Source organism: Aphelocoma coerulescens, chromosome 2 (genome assembly GCF_041296385.1).
Source record: "Aphelocoma coerulescens isolate FSJ_1873_10779 chromosome 2, UR_Acoe_1.0, whole genome shotgun sequence".
Lineage (NCBI taxonomy): Eukaryota > Metazoa > Chordata > Aves > Passeriformes > Corvidae > Aphelocoma > Aphelocoma coerulescens.
The window spans coordinates 104,847,420-104,864,486 of record NC_091015.1 but is presented as its reverse complement, the minus strand read 5'-3'; the positions used below and the strand labels follow the sequence as shown (position 1 = coordinate 104,864,486).

Genomic DNA, 17,067 nt, shown 5'->3' with positions numbered 1-17,067 from the left:
ACTATTCCTGCCCATCTCAACCCTTTTTTGGGGGGAGGTTTTTTTTCTTGGTTGGGTTTTTGTTGGGGATTTTTGGTTTTGTTGGTTTTTTTGGTGTGGGTTTGGCTTTTTTTTTCAGAGGGGTGTTTTTTGTTTTATTAACCATCTTCGGCTGTGGCAGTTCCTGCTCCCCTTTGGCTCGAAGGGAAAATGTGTATCAAATGTCCCAGATAATATCACTGGGATGCTCTCCTCTCTCATTCTCTCTCTGAAAAGGAGAAAAACCAGAAAACTGAATCTCTATTTGCTACCAGGATATTTGTATGACCCCTCTCTGGAATGGGGCAGTAGGAGTGAAGCTGAATTAATTTTTACTGACCAAGTGATAAAGACAGGTTCCTGTCATACTGCCTAGATGATGTTCAGCCCAATTATCAAGTGGTGCCAGCCTTCTCAGAAATTCTTTCATTATCCCCACAAATGGTATTGTATTTCAGTGATATTTCTGTAGGATATATTGATAGGAAGAATTTGAGGATTCAAAGATATCTGAGATCAAGCAATGTGAAGGAAGAGCACTCACCAGCTGAGTTTTCCATGAAAGCTGATTCAGGAATAAGCTTTTTCCCCCTATTATTAGAAAAGTATATGGAATTTTAATGTATAATGAGAGCTATTAATGAATTTAATGGAGAAAATGACCTGCTAAAAACAAACTTTAAAACTCTGTGTAAAACTAAAACATTTTAAGAACATTCCCTTGAATCTTACAGTCAGGCTGAAACTTGTAGAAATGAACAGGGTAAAGTGAGACCAAAAATAATCTGATGTCAAGGACATCAGCGCTGAAAAGAAGAAACTTATTTCACTCCCTTTTCTTCTGAGCTATGTAGACATTTCTCTGTATTGTCATAATACATATTTTTATAAACAAAACAACTTGCTAACTTTCTTTTGTTTCTTTCCTGTGGGTTTTGGTTGCTGCTTTATGTAGAGTAGACTAATGGAAAAAATGTGTTCAATAAAAAATGTGATAGATATTTCACATAAAAAACATCTGGACTGCAAAATATGTATCTATCTCCAGCACAAGAAGAAAAAAAAGGAAAAGAAAGTTGTCAGTAACTGAGATCCAGACCACAAAGACAGTAACTACCAATTAAATTCAATGCATGTTAAATGCCTAAACAAGAGTTTTAGTCGTGGCCCTAATCGTTATGATTTCTAAATTGATGATAACTCTTTCCAACAGCCATTCAAGAAAAGCACTTTAAGAAGCAAGCTGGCCAAATGACAAAAGAAGACAATATATCTAACAAGACTGCTGTACAAGAAGGTGGACTTCTACTAGAAGTGAGTGAAAAAATGCTGGTTTTTTTCTGGCTGTAATTTATTCAGTTTGATGATATATTTGGGCTGATGATTTGTGTCAGCTTTGAACAGTCAGGCTTGGTGTGAGTCTTTCAAGAACCACTCTCGTGATCGCTTCTTGCAAGAGCAAGACTGGCAGCCGTGACAGTCACAGTTGGTGTCCATTGGGACAATTGCACCTTGCACCCTTGCTTGCATCCTTGAAATTACCAGTGAACTCCAGCAGGCCAGTTCACAGTTCTTTTTCACTTTTAGGTTTATTGTAGTTGGCCCATATTTTGAGGATGTCAACATGAGCTTTCCTTGTTTCTGATCTGAGCTGAGAATATTCTAGGATATTTTAGTTCATCCTACTTCCTCAGCTCTGTGCTCTGCACACACACCATGCACCATGTCAGCAAAAGTTACCCCTTCTATGTATTTTTATCCCCCTTAGGCTGACTTTATATTGGCAGAGCAGCATAAAGGGCCCATGCTGTTACTGAGAATTGGATCCATTAATCTGAAGGAAGAATTAATACGGCTGTGAACTACTGAACCAGCTAGAGCACAGCGGTCCATCCCAGATACATCTGCATTCCAAACACATGATGTAATAATGCCTCTTATACACTTAGGTCCTTGGAAATTCCTATGTGATTAAGATTACATATGTACAGTTGTTTTGGATAGGATAATACTCATGGCATAAAATTGTGTTTTAATGACAACCCTGAGATGCATGTAAATGTAAATTAAATAGTAGATCCAGCAAATAATAGCTGAACACTATTAAATTAGAGCACATTTTACCATGAGATCCAATACCATAAGTTACTCAAATCTGTGGAATGGAAACTTACACCCTGCTTTCCTTCCTCTTAATATTTTAGAAGATTTTAATTTTAGATTTCAAAACAAGTAACACAGAGGCATCTGATTAGTTAGTGCTACTGCCAAAACAAGATGTTTGGCTGTCAGGTGTTATTTTGCAGTCATTTCCATTCTCAATGAATAGGGAATAAAAGGTGTACAATAAATGATAAATATGGTGAGTATATAATTTTTTAACCAGGGTCTCCTATATTTAGTCTATGTTTTGTTGTGTGTACATTACATGCCCACAAGTCATCATCATTCAGCATCTTCAAACAGTAGCCCTGCTGCTGTGAGTACTGGAGAGAACACTGGCACACAATTTGGGGCAGGTTAAAAGAGACTGGTGTTACTAAATATGCTCTGCTTACTGCAGGGTATGCAGGAGTCACATTCCCTCTGAATACAGGGGAGATATTTTATCCTGGATCATACTTAAAGTGGATCATTAACTGGATGATTAAGTGCATGTTAATATGAATGTACTTGCCAGGCTTCATTTATGGGCACGTCTGACCTAGAATAAGAGGGTGAGTTTTCCTTAGGGCTTGTCAGGAATGTTCTCTGAGGACTGAGTTTGGCTCAGATCCTCATTCAGTGGTTATGGCACATGAAGTGGGTTTTTATGTTCCCCCAAATTCACCATGTTGGTTATTAAGAACTGTGGGATTTTAACTAAATATCACATTTTGGATTCCTTCCAAGAAGAAGCAAAGAGTGGTTGCTGTTCTTTGTATACTGACTTGTGAATCTGACCACTTTATTTGCTCTCAAAAGGTATTTTTCAGCTGTTGAAAGCCCCTTTTCATGTCATGACAACACCTTGCACTGTGCAACCTCTCCTAGATGCTTTATATAATACAAACCAGAATAATCTGAATCACCAAAATATGTGTGAATAATACTGTTCCTGAGTGAAATGTTAATGGAAAATAAAGAATAATTGCTTGTATTTTTTTCCTAGTGGGTATAGTCACTCTGCTTTATGTATAGATAGAACTAAGGGATAACAAGAACCTAATTACTGGTAATTGTGTATCTGGGACTCTTGAGTCTTGGAACAATGCAGTATTTCCCCTTTCAGCTTGAAAGAAAACAATGGAATTAGGCTGTCTTCAAAATATGTTTAAAATGTTTTTTATTTCAAAAGGCTTCTGCCACAACATGTGTTTTTTATTTAAGATTTTATGGAGATTTTTTACAGCTACAATCAAATAGCTTTCATCAGCAATAACAGAATAAACAATGATACCAGTTTATCAAAGACTTTTTAGTGGACCACAGCAGGTATCTAAATAAATAATTTCTTTTGGTGCTTTAAGATCATTTCTTCTGGATAAGAGAGACTTTTCTTGCCATCTTTGTTTCCCTTTGAAGGGAAGACAGACAAAGCTCTAAGAACTAAAGTCTAATTTCTTAAGGGATTTTTTTTTGAGTACGCCCCATTCTCGCAATCTTTACTGTCCTTGGAGACTTCAGATTCTAACAGTTTGACTGCAATAATGATTTTTAACTTTGTGCTTTCAAAATATTTTCCAAGACAGGTGGTTTTGCAACCCTTGTGCCCCATGCCTTCTGGCAGAAAAAGGGCCACATTCGGTTTCTGAAGCCTGTTAGTGAATACTTAAGGAACACTGGGCCAAACCCATAACCAGAAAAAGGGGAAAATAAGCTGTATTGGCAGTCAATAGACCCAGATAGAGTTTATGGGGTGATGGGGTGGAGAAACACAATAAAATGGTGACTTGGAAAAATAATGAATCACAGGTGGGTATCTAGGCAATAGCCTTGATTGCAGGATTCATCTCATGGCTGTTAGCCACCTCCTGCTCTTCCCCCCCAGCTATGCTCCACTTGTAATCTTAAGTCCAGACTCAGAGTCTACACTATGGTGCTGGTAATTGCCCATCCCAAATGGCTGTGGAACTGTCATGTGTTACATAATTCACTGATCATTGGAAGGATTAAATGCCTGTTGTTAAGAGGGAGGCCCTATATGGACTAGCTTTCTTAATGACACACAATCAGGCATCACCCCATCATCACCTCTGACACTGCTCCTTCAGTAATCAGCACTCATACACCAAGCAGCACCCTGCTAAAATTGTCACTTGGGTTTTATTGACCACTTCACAGTTGCTCCTGCAGTTTTTCTGCTTGCTATGGAAGAATAACTGATGTTCAAATTTCTGTCTCAACCCTTGCTGCTAAAGAGGTGCCTTGATAGGCTTTCTTTTCTTCTTCATTTTGTCTGCTGGTCTTCTGTTAATGCTCTTGTAGGCTGAAGCATAGGATCTATGGCATCTCTGTCTCCAGATGTGTCGGACATAATTCTTTCCAAGTGTGAAAATAGTATTTTATAACCAAAATGTCACAAAAAATAGAAAAAAATACAGACAATGCAGGTAGCTCCCTAACAGATGCTAGTGGAGGAAGACTGCCTGGTTTTATCCCCTCCCTACTCACTGATGAATATCAATAAAGGCCAGACCTGGCCTTTTTTTGTCATTTCCGTGCTCACTGGCAGTTCAGACTCTTTCAGAGAAGATCCATGTTTCTTTTCAGGATGTTCCAAGCCACGCTTTTGTACAGTTCAGGGTCAGATTTCCATGATTCTTCTACTTTTAAGGCTTCAGGGCACAAGAATCACGTTTCTGTGGTTTTGTCTCATGGTTTTCTTTCTGGCTCCACTGAAGATGCCAGTTGTAAGACTGTCCTGATACATCTTATTCAGTGACACTGTACATTCCATTTAATACCTTTATCAATGACCTGGATAACGGGATTGAGGGCACCCTTAGTCTGACAAGACACAAAATTGGATGGGATTGTTGGCCTGCTTGAGGGCAGGAAGGTCCTGCAGAGAGATCTGGAGAGGCTTACTACTTATTTAAATTTTTAGACAAAGACTGTCAGGTGCCTGGCATCTTAAATATCTTAAAATCACAGTCATATGGTTCTTTATTTAAAAATAAATATATATGTTTGAAATGTATTATTTAACAATATATTGATACCTTAGAAATGGGTGCAAATAAGAAGCTTTCTGGGAGTTACTTTGAAGAGAGAGGTGAATGTGCATATTTTGGCACTGAAAGGTATCTCCCAGTGGCCTCTACTAACAGCTTGAACTGGAGTTCAAGTTTCATTCTGAGGGAGTTGGAAAACGATACATTAGAAAACATCCTATTGGTGCTGTTCTTCACTCTGCATGAGGAAATAACATAGGAAACCCTTTTCCCTCTTGGTTTCCTGTCATTTTTTTAAACTTGTTAGTGTAATTCCACTTCCTCCTTCCAAACTGATTTATGTAATCAGTTCTTGATAAAACTGTGCTCTTGAAAAAGGTACTCCAGTTTGAATTTCAGTCTGAGAGCAAGAGATTTTCCTCTTCCTGTTATTTTTAAATTTAAACTTGAAAAGGCAAATTGCAAGTCCAACAAAGTGCATGGTGATTATATGGATCTATGACAAAGGCACAAGCTTCAGAAATCAAAAACTGGTAGAAAGAGTTGGCTTTGGTTTATTCTGGTCTGGAATTCCTTTTCAGCTCCCAATGCTGCTGACACTTTCTTAGCACAGTCCTTCTAAAGTAAATCCTGAGAGATGATGACACAGTGCTTCATTTTCTTAATCTACATCAAAATAGGAAATTCTCATAAAAAGCTCATAGTCTTAGTGTTTTTTTGTTTCAGTTAATGCAACTTTTTAAAGTTACCCAAACAACGCTTTTGCTTTCCTTTGTTTTCAAATGTGAACCTTATCCCAGTAAATTAGATGATATGATTTAAGCTGACATTAGTGACTTGGGATGACTTATGGAGAATTTATCCATGAAAAAAATACATAAATGGGGTTAGGAGTGCCATTTTATCACATGCATGCATTCAATTTTTTCTTGCCAGGCGTAAGCAAACACACAAAGGAACACTTTAGAGGCCCTGGTCCCTTTTTTTCTTGCTTTTCAAATAGGCATATTTCTGAAATCCAGACTTGAAATTTGGCATGGCCACAGCTCTGTGCAAAAAACATCCTTTCTGTTGCCCTTTAAACAAATAACTAATGTTCTCGCTTATTCTTTTCTTCTTCTTTTTTTTCTTCTTCTCTGACAAATCTGGATAGAAAAGCCGTGACCGCTAAATTCCATTTGCTCTCTCCTTCAGTCCTTAATGCTACTGTTACGACTGCAACAATCATGATGCTGTCACAGTGCTGAGATTTCTCAAATACAGGAGGTGGCACCATCCAACTTGACAGGGCAACAGAGAAAACCAAAGTCATGTTATCCCCTCCCTTCAGATTTTCAGCCAAACTACAAGAAAAGTGATAGAAGATGGGTTTTGATGGGCAAAACTCTGTGGAAATAGTGAACAAAATGGTAACCACAATTGCCAGCACACATAGTGTCTGAGAAGTTTGACTTTTGCCAGGACTTTTGCAAGAATTTTATGGAGGGATTTGAAAAGGAAAAATAGGTTCTTCTGTAGAGGCTTATGTGGAGCCTTTTCGCAAAAAGGAAAATGCCAGTAAGTGCTTGTTTTCAAATCTCGTATATGGGTGACATGTTGGGCTGCTGAGAGTTAGTATTTAGATTCTCCAACACAAAATTACAGATTATAATTGAGAGGGGAGCAAGCTGGGAGTGGATTGGAAAATCAGGACAAGCAACTTATGTTTAGCGTGACAGAGTAGGGGGAGCAGGCAGCTGGCACAGGTGTGTGGTGAGGAGAGACAGTTATCATCCCCTGGTTGGTGCTGGCATCAGGAAAGTGTCTTCTGTTTGTCAGGAGAGAGGCAAACCTGCTGTCATATGAGGAGGGCTAGCTGAGAACTTTTAGTTGTACCAGTGAAAAGAGCAGCTGTCCATCCGCAGTGTTAAGGTGAAGAATCAACAAGCTTTGGGCACAGACCAGACAGATGCAGATCTGAATTTCAGGCCGCTGTCGCTGTCTCCAGACTGTTCATCACAGCCAACTCCACCCGAGCTCACTTTTCACAGCCGCTTCCTCTGTTTCTGCTCAGGCTATTTCGGTGCCTCTTGGAGAGAGTCCAGTGGCCACATAACTTCCTTCTCAACAAAACATATTCTCCCATTTCAGCTCTGTTAGGTTTTTTTCCTCTCACTGGCTTCAGAGCTAATCCTTGACAACTATTTCCACCAGCCAACGGGTTTGGTATCTGTATCTGAACCCTGCATCAAATAGATGCACCAGGACTTACTAGAACTGACTTCTTGCATTCAGGTAACAAAGGCATTCATAACAAACTGTTCATTTCATACTAATTTCTGCATTTACTTTTGAGGAAGTGTTTTTGAAGATGGCAAAGTCATGTATTGCAAAAAAACCCCCTAAAACATAGAAGAAATAGAAATACACTTTAAATAATTGCAATCCTACATTGTTTTGTCTTCAACTGGTTGAAGTGAAATTATAAACGAGCAGCCTAAACTGTATTCACAGATAACACTTGCTTTCAGTATATTCCTCATTCTCAATTCAGAAAAGCTCATGAGCTGCAGCCTTGCTATCTTCTCAATAAAGATGAAGTGATGAGCAAGAAAGCAGGTCCAGGCTAGACTGGAGATTCTCCAGTCTGGAGAATTTTTGCAAATTTGCAATGATTTTGTTTAGGATGTTTCAAAAGAAAAACCTACATATTTTACTAGAAATATTGAGTACATTCCACTTTCACTTTTTGTCTGCCTTAGTTAATAAAATTTAAATGCTCAAACCAAAGCAGGGGCTTGCAGAAGAGACTTGGGGAAGGATTCATTTAGTCTATAATGCAGCTTAAGATCTGCAGTCATTGCTGCTGGTTAGAGGAGTTGTCTCTAACTTTCTATCCGCACCCCTCTCCAGATAATCCACTGTCATTCACTTGACATCTAGATTAGAGGAAGTGTTGCCTGCCTCTCTGGGTCAGCATAATGCCTTTATAGCAGGATTCACCCCTGCTGTCAGAATGGGTTAGGGTGTGTTTGATACAGGATACTTACAGGATGCATAAGATGATAACCCGCAGAGTAAAACTGTTCCCAGAGTCAAATTCAGGAATGCCACACTCCCTGAAAATTTTGCTGAACTGAAATGGTGTTTATGAAGGCTGGTTTAGCATATATTATTGAACAGAATGTGAAATACAGATTGTTTTGCTCTTCTCCCCACCCCCTGAAATAGTTTCATGTTAGAAAATGTGGTATATAGTGATAAATACACAGAAAAAGAGTGCTCTGAAATTAGGACATAACACTCTGGTTGCAGTATATAGGCTGCAACATTGTCTCTTCTAGATTTTGATTCCTTACAGAAAGAGATGTCTGCCATTCATCCTCATTAACAGTTTGCAAGTACAAATAAAAGTCAGCTGTGGATGGAATATTATGACGGCTTCCTCTCTTCAGAACTTGATGCACTTACATGTAAATAACACTGAAAAAAAAATCCAGACATTTGGTACTTACATATGTCTAATTGTCCAACATGTTGGATAAATATTATTTGAGACTCTTTTCAGTAACTTATTTCTGTGAAAGATAATGCCTAATCTTACTACATTTGTTATTGCAAAGTCTACCTAACTAAATTTGTTATTACAAGTGCAGAGTAGTGAGCAATTAATGCTTCATTTTGAGTCTTCTCGAATGGAATTAATCAGGCTTGCATTTTCTACATTGAAATTGTTGAAGAGAAGACTGAAAAGCTCAGAGCAGCTGCAGAATTCAGAAAGGACGAAGAGCTGAACTTGCACTGAAGATACGATATTGCCCCAGCTTTGCTTCCATCTGTGAATACAACATCTGCTTTTGAGGAAGTGAAATGAGAAACTGCATAAATCAATATAAAGATGGTTTCTATTTCCAAGTGTAGTCCAGGGCATAGTATTTGTGAAAGAGCATTGACAGGAGGGTTCCATTACTAGTAGAGCACAATTTTAAATTCAACATCATGATTAACGAGGAGGCTAAAGGAAAAGATATAATGATCACGTTGTAATTTAGTATCCTTTCACGATAATTGCGAAGGTGAATGACATGCTACTCATCCACGTACTCACTAACTATCTAGCAAACATCATACCTATATCTATGTATTAATAAACAAAATGTGCTTTCCCCTAACAATTTTAGAATTAATGATTTGAATATTCTTCTTGGTATTATTTTAAGTAGTCTCCAGTACTTGTATACTGTCCATTAACCTCAGGTAACACTCATATTCTTGCTTCCCATATGGAATCCTAAATGGTAATGCAAAGAAAAGAGTAATGAAATGTTTACAATTAGACCTGAAAAAATCCACCAAACAATTCCATCAATAAAGACATTTTTGGTGATAACATTTTTTTCTAAACAAGCATGTCATATAACAAATTTGTACTGAGGTGTTCAGCATCACCCATGAATTCACTTTTGCATCAACAAAACCTTCCCTAACCTGTCTTGAAGCTATTAGTCATCAGTACTGCTCCTCTCTGGGAGCATGGTTTGTATTCTCTCTTCCAGAGCTTAGTTCTTGTGGAAAAAAAGGGATTTAATTAGGATGCATCTCTTTCTATCATGCACCACATCAACTTTCTACACAAACAAAGTCAACTGATGCTTCAGGCCTTGTTTCTCAGTCCCATCTTGGGCAGAGTAGTTGATTTTGAAGCACCAGGCTCATTGGGGGCCAGTAGCTCACGTATAGGGTAACAAAGAGAGGCCCTATCCCAAGGGCTTGACACAGACTAAGCAAGCTTTGTTACAAAAGCTTAGCTTGGAAGGAATGTATAATGGAAGAAAAACTGCATTTACAATTTTGCATCATGCATTCAAAACAACTTCAAAGGCAAAGTTGTTCTTGGTTGTGTCCAATACTTATTACATATCAAGCATATAAAAAACATCACCATGGTTTAAAATGTGTTTACATGTGTGCACACATTGCAATCTCACCCTCCAGGGAACTACTATGTTTTCTTGAAAGTTTATAGCTCACAATTACCGGAGCCCAATGACTTACATTTTCCTAACTGATTTCCAGGAGGCCAGTTTTGACTGCTGCCTCTTGACGAGCCACAGTGTTCCAGCTGCCTTGTTAGGCTGAAGACACGTATTTAAACAAGTATCTCTGAGGTTTCCCTAATTTCTTCATGGAAGTGATGGAATACTGAAAAATGGAATAATGAGAAATTTCACCAGCTGAATGATTCACAATCATTTGTGCCTTTCAGATGGCCCAGCTGTTCTCTCTGACAGTAAATGAGGGGGCCAGGCTCAAATCTATCTGGCGTTGTGAATGATCTTTAAAAATGTTGATCTTGGTAGTGCAGCACTAGGAGCTGAATTTCCTTACTGAAAGAAGCCTGAAGTGATATCCTGGGTCAAGGACACAGGCAGGAACATGAATGTTGTTTTATCTGGGGTGACAGAAGGAGTGACAGGGGCATAATTGTCATATATACATATTTTTTTGTATTTGAAAATAGACATTTCTGCTGCCTATGAAAGCCAGTTTATCAAATTGAGCACTTTCTCTCTGACAGGCTTCCCATAGAACTCCATGTCTGTAGATTTCAGCTAGTACTTCCTTCCCTGGCTCAAATGATGGAAATTTGTCTTCTGTTTTGTTTCTTTTGCCTGAAATTTAATCTGTACACGCAAACCCTTGATCAAAACTGAATGCTAAAACAATTCTGCCACTCTCCTTTGCACGAAATAGTGCTTACTCACAGAAATATTCCTTTTGAAGTTGCTTTGTAGATACCAGAGAAATAAATAAGAGTCCAGAGGGCTAAGAGATACGGTACTTGTTGAGCAAAGGCCATATTCTGATGTCACCAGATATGGCATTTCTGAATAGTCTTTTATGCTGTGTTTTATTTCAGGGTTCTGTAAGAGTTAATTGTTTTTTTTAATTTGTAAAGAGAACCTCAGGGATTCAGAGGGATTTTTGAGAAGGGCAATTATGAGTCCTAAAAACACCAGTGGAAAGAAATACTGATTCACTAAACAATGCAGTTTAAGACAGAAGACACGATTAACTGTCTGCATTTTCCTCCTAATATTCATAAGACATGAACGAGTATATAATTTCCAGAGTTTTTAAATAGCTACTTATTTAGATCACCAGAAAACCACCCCATCCCACATAGGATGCAAAAACCCAGTGACCCACTATTAAATGAAGCTGTTCCAGATAAACTATGAGCCAACTGACCCTGGAAATGTAGTACCCAAGTTGCGTGACTTGAAAATCTGTTCAAAGCAAGGCATGGCTGCAGGCCTTGACTGTTGTACTTTAGTAGCCATAGTAACATGGTCTCTGGAGACCTAATGCTAGTGAATTTTCCTTTATTTCAAGGAAGAGTAATAAGAGAAATGTGCATTGGAACTTGTTCTCTCTCTTTTTTTTTTTCCTCCTCCTTATTTTTACTATGCCATGACCTTGACCAAAATATCTTTGAAGTATTTTCTGGCTGATTTTCTGCTATGAGACCAGGAAAAAAAATCAGGATATATAAAGGATCTTGCCAAAGGAAGTCCTATCTTCCTCAAAATATTTGCCTTCATTCCCAAAGAGAATCTCTTGACTAATAAAGTTTCAAAAACTTCTTAATGGAAGGAACTGATAACTTTCATCTCACAGCTACTGCGGGCACCAGAATAATATCGTTCTTTCTTTGAACTGACAGATTAATTGTTTTTTTGTTTCAGTAGCAGGTGCAGCTTTTCGTGAGTACATAATTGGATGTACATGTTTTTTCAAAAGAACACAGGCCCTTCTCTGGTGCCAAGCTCTTTTTTTTTTTTTTTTTTTGATTTGGGAAAATTGTCCCACATGATTTCATTTTTAAGTACAATGTAGAAAACTCATGTAAGTGTTTTTAAAAAGCCATATACAAACAAACAAATGTTCACAATACATACTTAAGTCTGTCTCACATGTTTCAGCTATTATCCTGGATTTGAAATTCCATCTGTCATTGAATCCATATGGTTTACCAAATGGCAGTTTAAAACCATGTATTTTTTTTCAGATTTGAATTCAGTTGTTTTTTGTTGCAAAAGTTTTAAGGTCCCTATTAATACTTTTGTGTGTTTGTTTCTATGTGTGCATGTGACCCTCTGTGCATGTGTAAGAATATGCAATACTGCAAAAAATTTTAGGATGCAAGGGGGTTTTACTGGTTGAAACACACTTGTTGTACACAAAGCAAATACCACCAACATTGAGTTGTGGAGTTTGGTTATTTCATCTGCTAGAGCCCCATTTAGGATTTCCATTATTTCTGCTGAGAGGATTAAAATGAAATGAGGAGAGCTGCCTTTATGTCTCTGTGCTGTCCCCTCAGTGTTTGGGACAAACATGTGCTTACATTAGGGAGTGCGAACTGCACAGGTATGAGACTCATCCACGTCCCCTTTCCTATTTCATCTCCCCAGGTTATCCACTACCCAGGCACATGGCTGCTGTGGTTCTGACACAGCACACCAGTGCAGCCTCCTGTTCACTGGGAATGAGAGAAAACTATTGCTGAGAATTTTATTTCAATAACTGAGAATGCTTAAAAATTGCAAGCGGAGCCATATACTTTGTTGTGCTGTTTAATGTGACACGTGGTAGCTTAGAACAAAAAAGCTGGGAATCATTTTTGCTCATTCCCATGGACTGAAGCTGCTTCCCTCTCCCACTCGGTCTAACTAGTCACTAGGCTTCTGGCCAGAAAAATGGAAAAATCTCTATACAGTGTTACTGTAAAGGATTTCAGTATGTGTTTGGTACCTGAGAGATTTATCTGAGAGGTTGGAAAAGGTTTTTCCTATTTAAAATTTTACTAATTTTCAATCACCATTACCCACTCAGGGGGTGGGTAATGTGCTAGCAAACACCCTCCTCATTATCCTCACCTGTGGCAAGTAGATAAGAAAAATATAAATCCCAGCCCAGCTCTGACTCTGTTCAGAGTCTTCTGTGATGCAGATGTCTGTTTTCCCACTGATCTATAGTTTAGGGTAATATTGAGAAAGCAGAAAGATTTGCAGGCGTGGATGAGACTCATTGGTATAAAGTTTTACATGATGTCCAGCTTGTCCTTTTTTAATGTGGCTGAAGCAGCAGGTTCCCTGGCTAAAATGAGGTTTAGAGACGTGGAATTTGTGTTAATCCTCAGCTGAGTCATGTGGCTCCATAAAAGTTGTTTTTTCACCAAAGTGGATTTTGCTTTCCTTGCTTGCAGAGCAAAGCATCTGTTGTCTGCAGTTGGGGTCATGAAAACCAGGGGGTGCTTATTTAAGAGATATAACCTCTAGAGAGGACACCAGCATTTTGAGAACAAACCAAAAACAAAGCAGGAGAAATTTGTAAATCTCTTCATTTACATACATGCCTCAAATCCATACGTGTTTCTGGCTTAATTTAAACACATGGCTCCTTGAACTTTTCTTCCACTTCTTTCTTCCTTCCTCCCACCTCTTTCTTAATACATCCTCCAGCCTCACAGATGTAGTTGCCAGTGCACTGATGTGAGCCCTTGGAAGTACACATGGTTGCATTTCCCTTTCCAATTTTTAGAAACTGCTGCACCTAGTCCAGCCTGACTCTAGCTCTGTGAAAAAAAAAACATGTATAGAGAAAAACCTTCCTGCTTTCCACTGTGGGGGATGAAGTCTTATATTTTAAAGGTAGACACTATCTCTTATGTATGTGTCTAGGCCTAAAGAGTACGTACCAATATGTTGAAGAAGATTCATTCATTTATTGAATAGAGGAATTTATCTCTTGATTAATACAAGCAATCCTTGGCAAAGGCAGATGTTCCTACAGGGGCTGAAAAACTCCAGCTCACCTGCAGGACAATGGAGGGTACGTTTTAAGGATGTTCAGCATGATAATATGTAAGATTCTTTCATAATATTCAGATCTTGTGGTCATTGTTAAGCTTGTCCAGATAGGGCTTGGTGTATTAGTTTGTGTGGCTTAAGAAATTTTTTTTAATTAAGTACATTTCTTTTTGGTTTTTTTTTTAATATTCTTATCTTTTACCTGGTCCAGTTTCATGGGCAGGACTCAAGGTCTTTCAGAATTTGCATGATAAGAGCCACAGACAAAAAGGAGCTCCCTTAAGTGTCCTACAGTTATCTTTATGGAAAATTCTAGTCTATCCAAATTAAAAGGCCTGCCAGATGCTCAAAATGTAATAAAATTCCTAACATTACATCACTGATGGTTTCACTGCTGTGAAGACAAGTCCAAAGAGACAAGATGCCAAAAATGCTTTCTTGTCTCCATTTGACATTGGAAATGTATATGACAGTACCATCTATGGAGGTTCCCCTCAGTGCAGTGAAAGGCACAGATGCGAACATGCAGAAATCTTGACGTACCATCTTCTGGTCAGTGAAGTGCTGGGACAAATGTGGGCATTATTTAGGGCAGGAAATAGCACCAGAGCAATTCTTTGTGCTTGAAGAGGTGACAAGGATAACTAATATTCAAGCCCAACTAGGCAGAGATCACACTTATTCTGCAAAGGATCCGTAGCTATGGAGGTGACCTGGAGCAAAACAGGATTTGCCATTGACTGTTCTTAGCACTGACTTATGGTTAGCATTGACCTGATTGAATCACTTGCTGCTACAGCCATTGAAGGCTCTCCACTACTTTTCTCAAGTCATTGTTTCACAGGTTTTTCAAGGCACAGAGCCTCTGGCCAAGTGTGGTTCCACGGGGCCACGTTTCCAAAGGTGCTCCACATTTATGATGGGGGCCAAACCTTCTGAGGAGGTCAGTCTATTGTGCACTGAACTCTTGAAATTCTGCCCACCATTGTCACAGTGGGAACAGCCTTCAAGCAGTCTTGGAAATCTGGTCCTTATTTAGGAACCAAAAAGAGAACCAAGCTCACAAAAATATGTCAGTGTATCTGGTTACTGAGCAATTGAAAATCTGTCCTCGCTGTGCTTTGGGATTAACTCAGGATTAATAGGCACATCAGTAAATTGAGAGTAAGATGAAGCAGGGATAATAATAATATAGCAGTATTTCAGCAACAACTATTTGAACTGTAATCTCAAAGACCTCAAAACCATCACATGAAAGAATCTAAACTACGTTGGAATGCAAGCCTGCTGGAGCAAAGATATGTTACCGAGCTTTTATCAAGGGAAGAGAAGCAAAATTAGTCAGTCTGCATGCAGCATGATCTTAATGTTTACATCCTGTATTTAACTTAATCCTTACTTTTATTTTTGGATTTCTCTGGTTGCTTTCCTTGCATCACCAAGTGTATAAGAATTGATTCAGCTCTTTTCTCAATTAAATATTGTTTTATACCAGTGAATTATTTATTATCTACTTTTTATATTCATTGCATTTATGCAATTATGCTATGTCCGTATTTTTATAGCAGCTTAAGAAAATAGCCACATAAAAAATACAGATCCAGTTTTAAAGTCATAGCTACAACAGCATATGAATTTAATTTTCTCCTTGGTTATTATTATATTATATGTATTAATGCATATATATTCAAAGCAATTATCATGGAATGTGAAGTTTTAAATTAAAAGGAAAAACAAAGTAGCTGACCCTTGCTATTAAACTTTTAATTCTATGAATTAATGAGAAAATACAATTATGCAGACAATTAAGCAAACAATAAACTAGTAATGTAATATGGTTGTTACACTGTAATTAACTATCTTAACCTTTTTAGAAAAGGAAAGAAAGCATGTTCCAGGTTGCTATTCATTTTTCATGGTAGGAAAGAAAAGGCCTTTCTGCAAAAATTTGGTGTTCAGCTTTTTGCAGAGTGAGTTTTTTCATATGTAGAATATTCTTAAAATGATTACATTCATACTAATTTTATTCTTTATCTTCTGATTACCTTTTAAAGTATTTTATTTTCCTTTTTTAGTCACTGAATGGTTTTGCCTTGGTGGTGAGCGCAGATGGAATGATATTCTATGCGTCATCAACAATTGTGGACTACCTAGGGTTTCATCAGGTAAACATACTGAGAAATACTGAGAATACCCTGATACTGAGAATACACTGATGTTGTATTTCTTGTCACCACTTCTGCTAACTATATTTTTAAATGCAGCACTGCATGTTGCTACCTTATCCACCTTATCCACTCTCTAATTCTACTGCTGATTAGACATACACTCTTACTGAAATAAGGTTATTTTATTACACCATTTCAGACTACTTTTTTTTGATAAATCTGACAGGTGAAGATTTATTTCTTGTAATTCCCTTTCATAAAGATTTTGTTAGAAGAAACATGATCCATTATAAAACTATATTTATCTAGAAGTTTCTTTTCAATTTCAGTATAAGATGCTGCTTTTGTAGGCTGATTGTCTGTGTGCAATAAATATATTCTAAAGTCACAGAATAACAGAACCATAGAGTTGGAAACGACCTCTGGAGGTCATCTAGTCCAATCTCCTGCTCAAAGCACATAGAGCCAGAGCAGGTTGATCCAGGACTCATCTAGTCAAGCTTTGAGTTTCTGTGACCCCTCTGGAAGATGTGTTCCAGTGTTTAGCCACCACAACTGTAATTTTTTTTTGCTTACTATGAAGTCTCAGTTTTGTCTGTTGCTTCTTGCCCTCTTACTGTGTTCTGAGAAGAGTCAGGCTTTGTCTTCTCTTCCCCTGCTCATTTGGTTGATGTAGACAGCAGTATGTTCTTTCTGAGATTTTCCCTTCTGAAGGCTGAATAAACCCTGTTCTTTTCTCCTGGATGGGCTCCAGCTCTCTTCAGTGTCTTGGTAGCACTCTCCTGGGTTCATTTTGATATGCTAATCTCTTTCTTTTCATGGGGTACCCAAAACTGACAGAGAAATTTGCCTTTGCTGAACTTCCTGAGG

The 17,067-nt window shown here is 38.1% G+C and overlaps 1 protein-coding gene across 1 annotated transcript in view; it reads left to right on the top strand.

Moving 5' to 3' along the window:
• Window positions 1-17,067, top strand: part of AHRR (aryl hydrocarbon receptor repressor) — an 83,755-nt gene that overhangs the window by 55,289 nt on the left and 11,399 nt on the right. Inside the window, exons 4-5 of the mRNA XM_069005918.1 lie at window positions 1,232-1,332; window positions 16,105-16,194. Coding sequence (XP_068862019.1) covers window positions 1,232-1,332; window positions 16,105-16,194 — 191 coding nt within the window. The remainder of the gene's footprint in view (window positions 1-1,231; window positions 1,333-16,104; window positions 16,195-17,067) is intronic.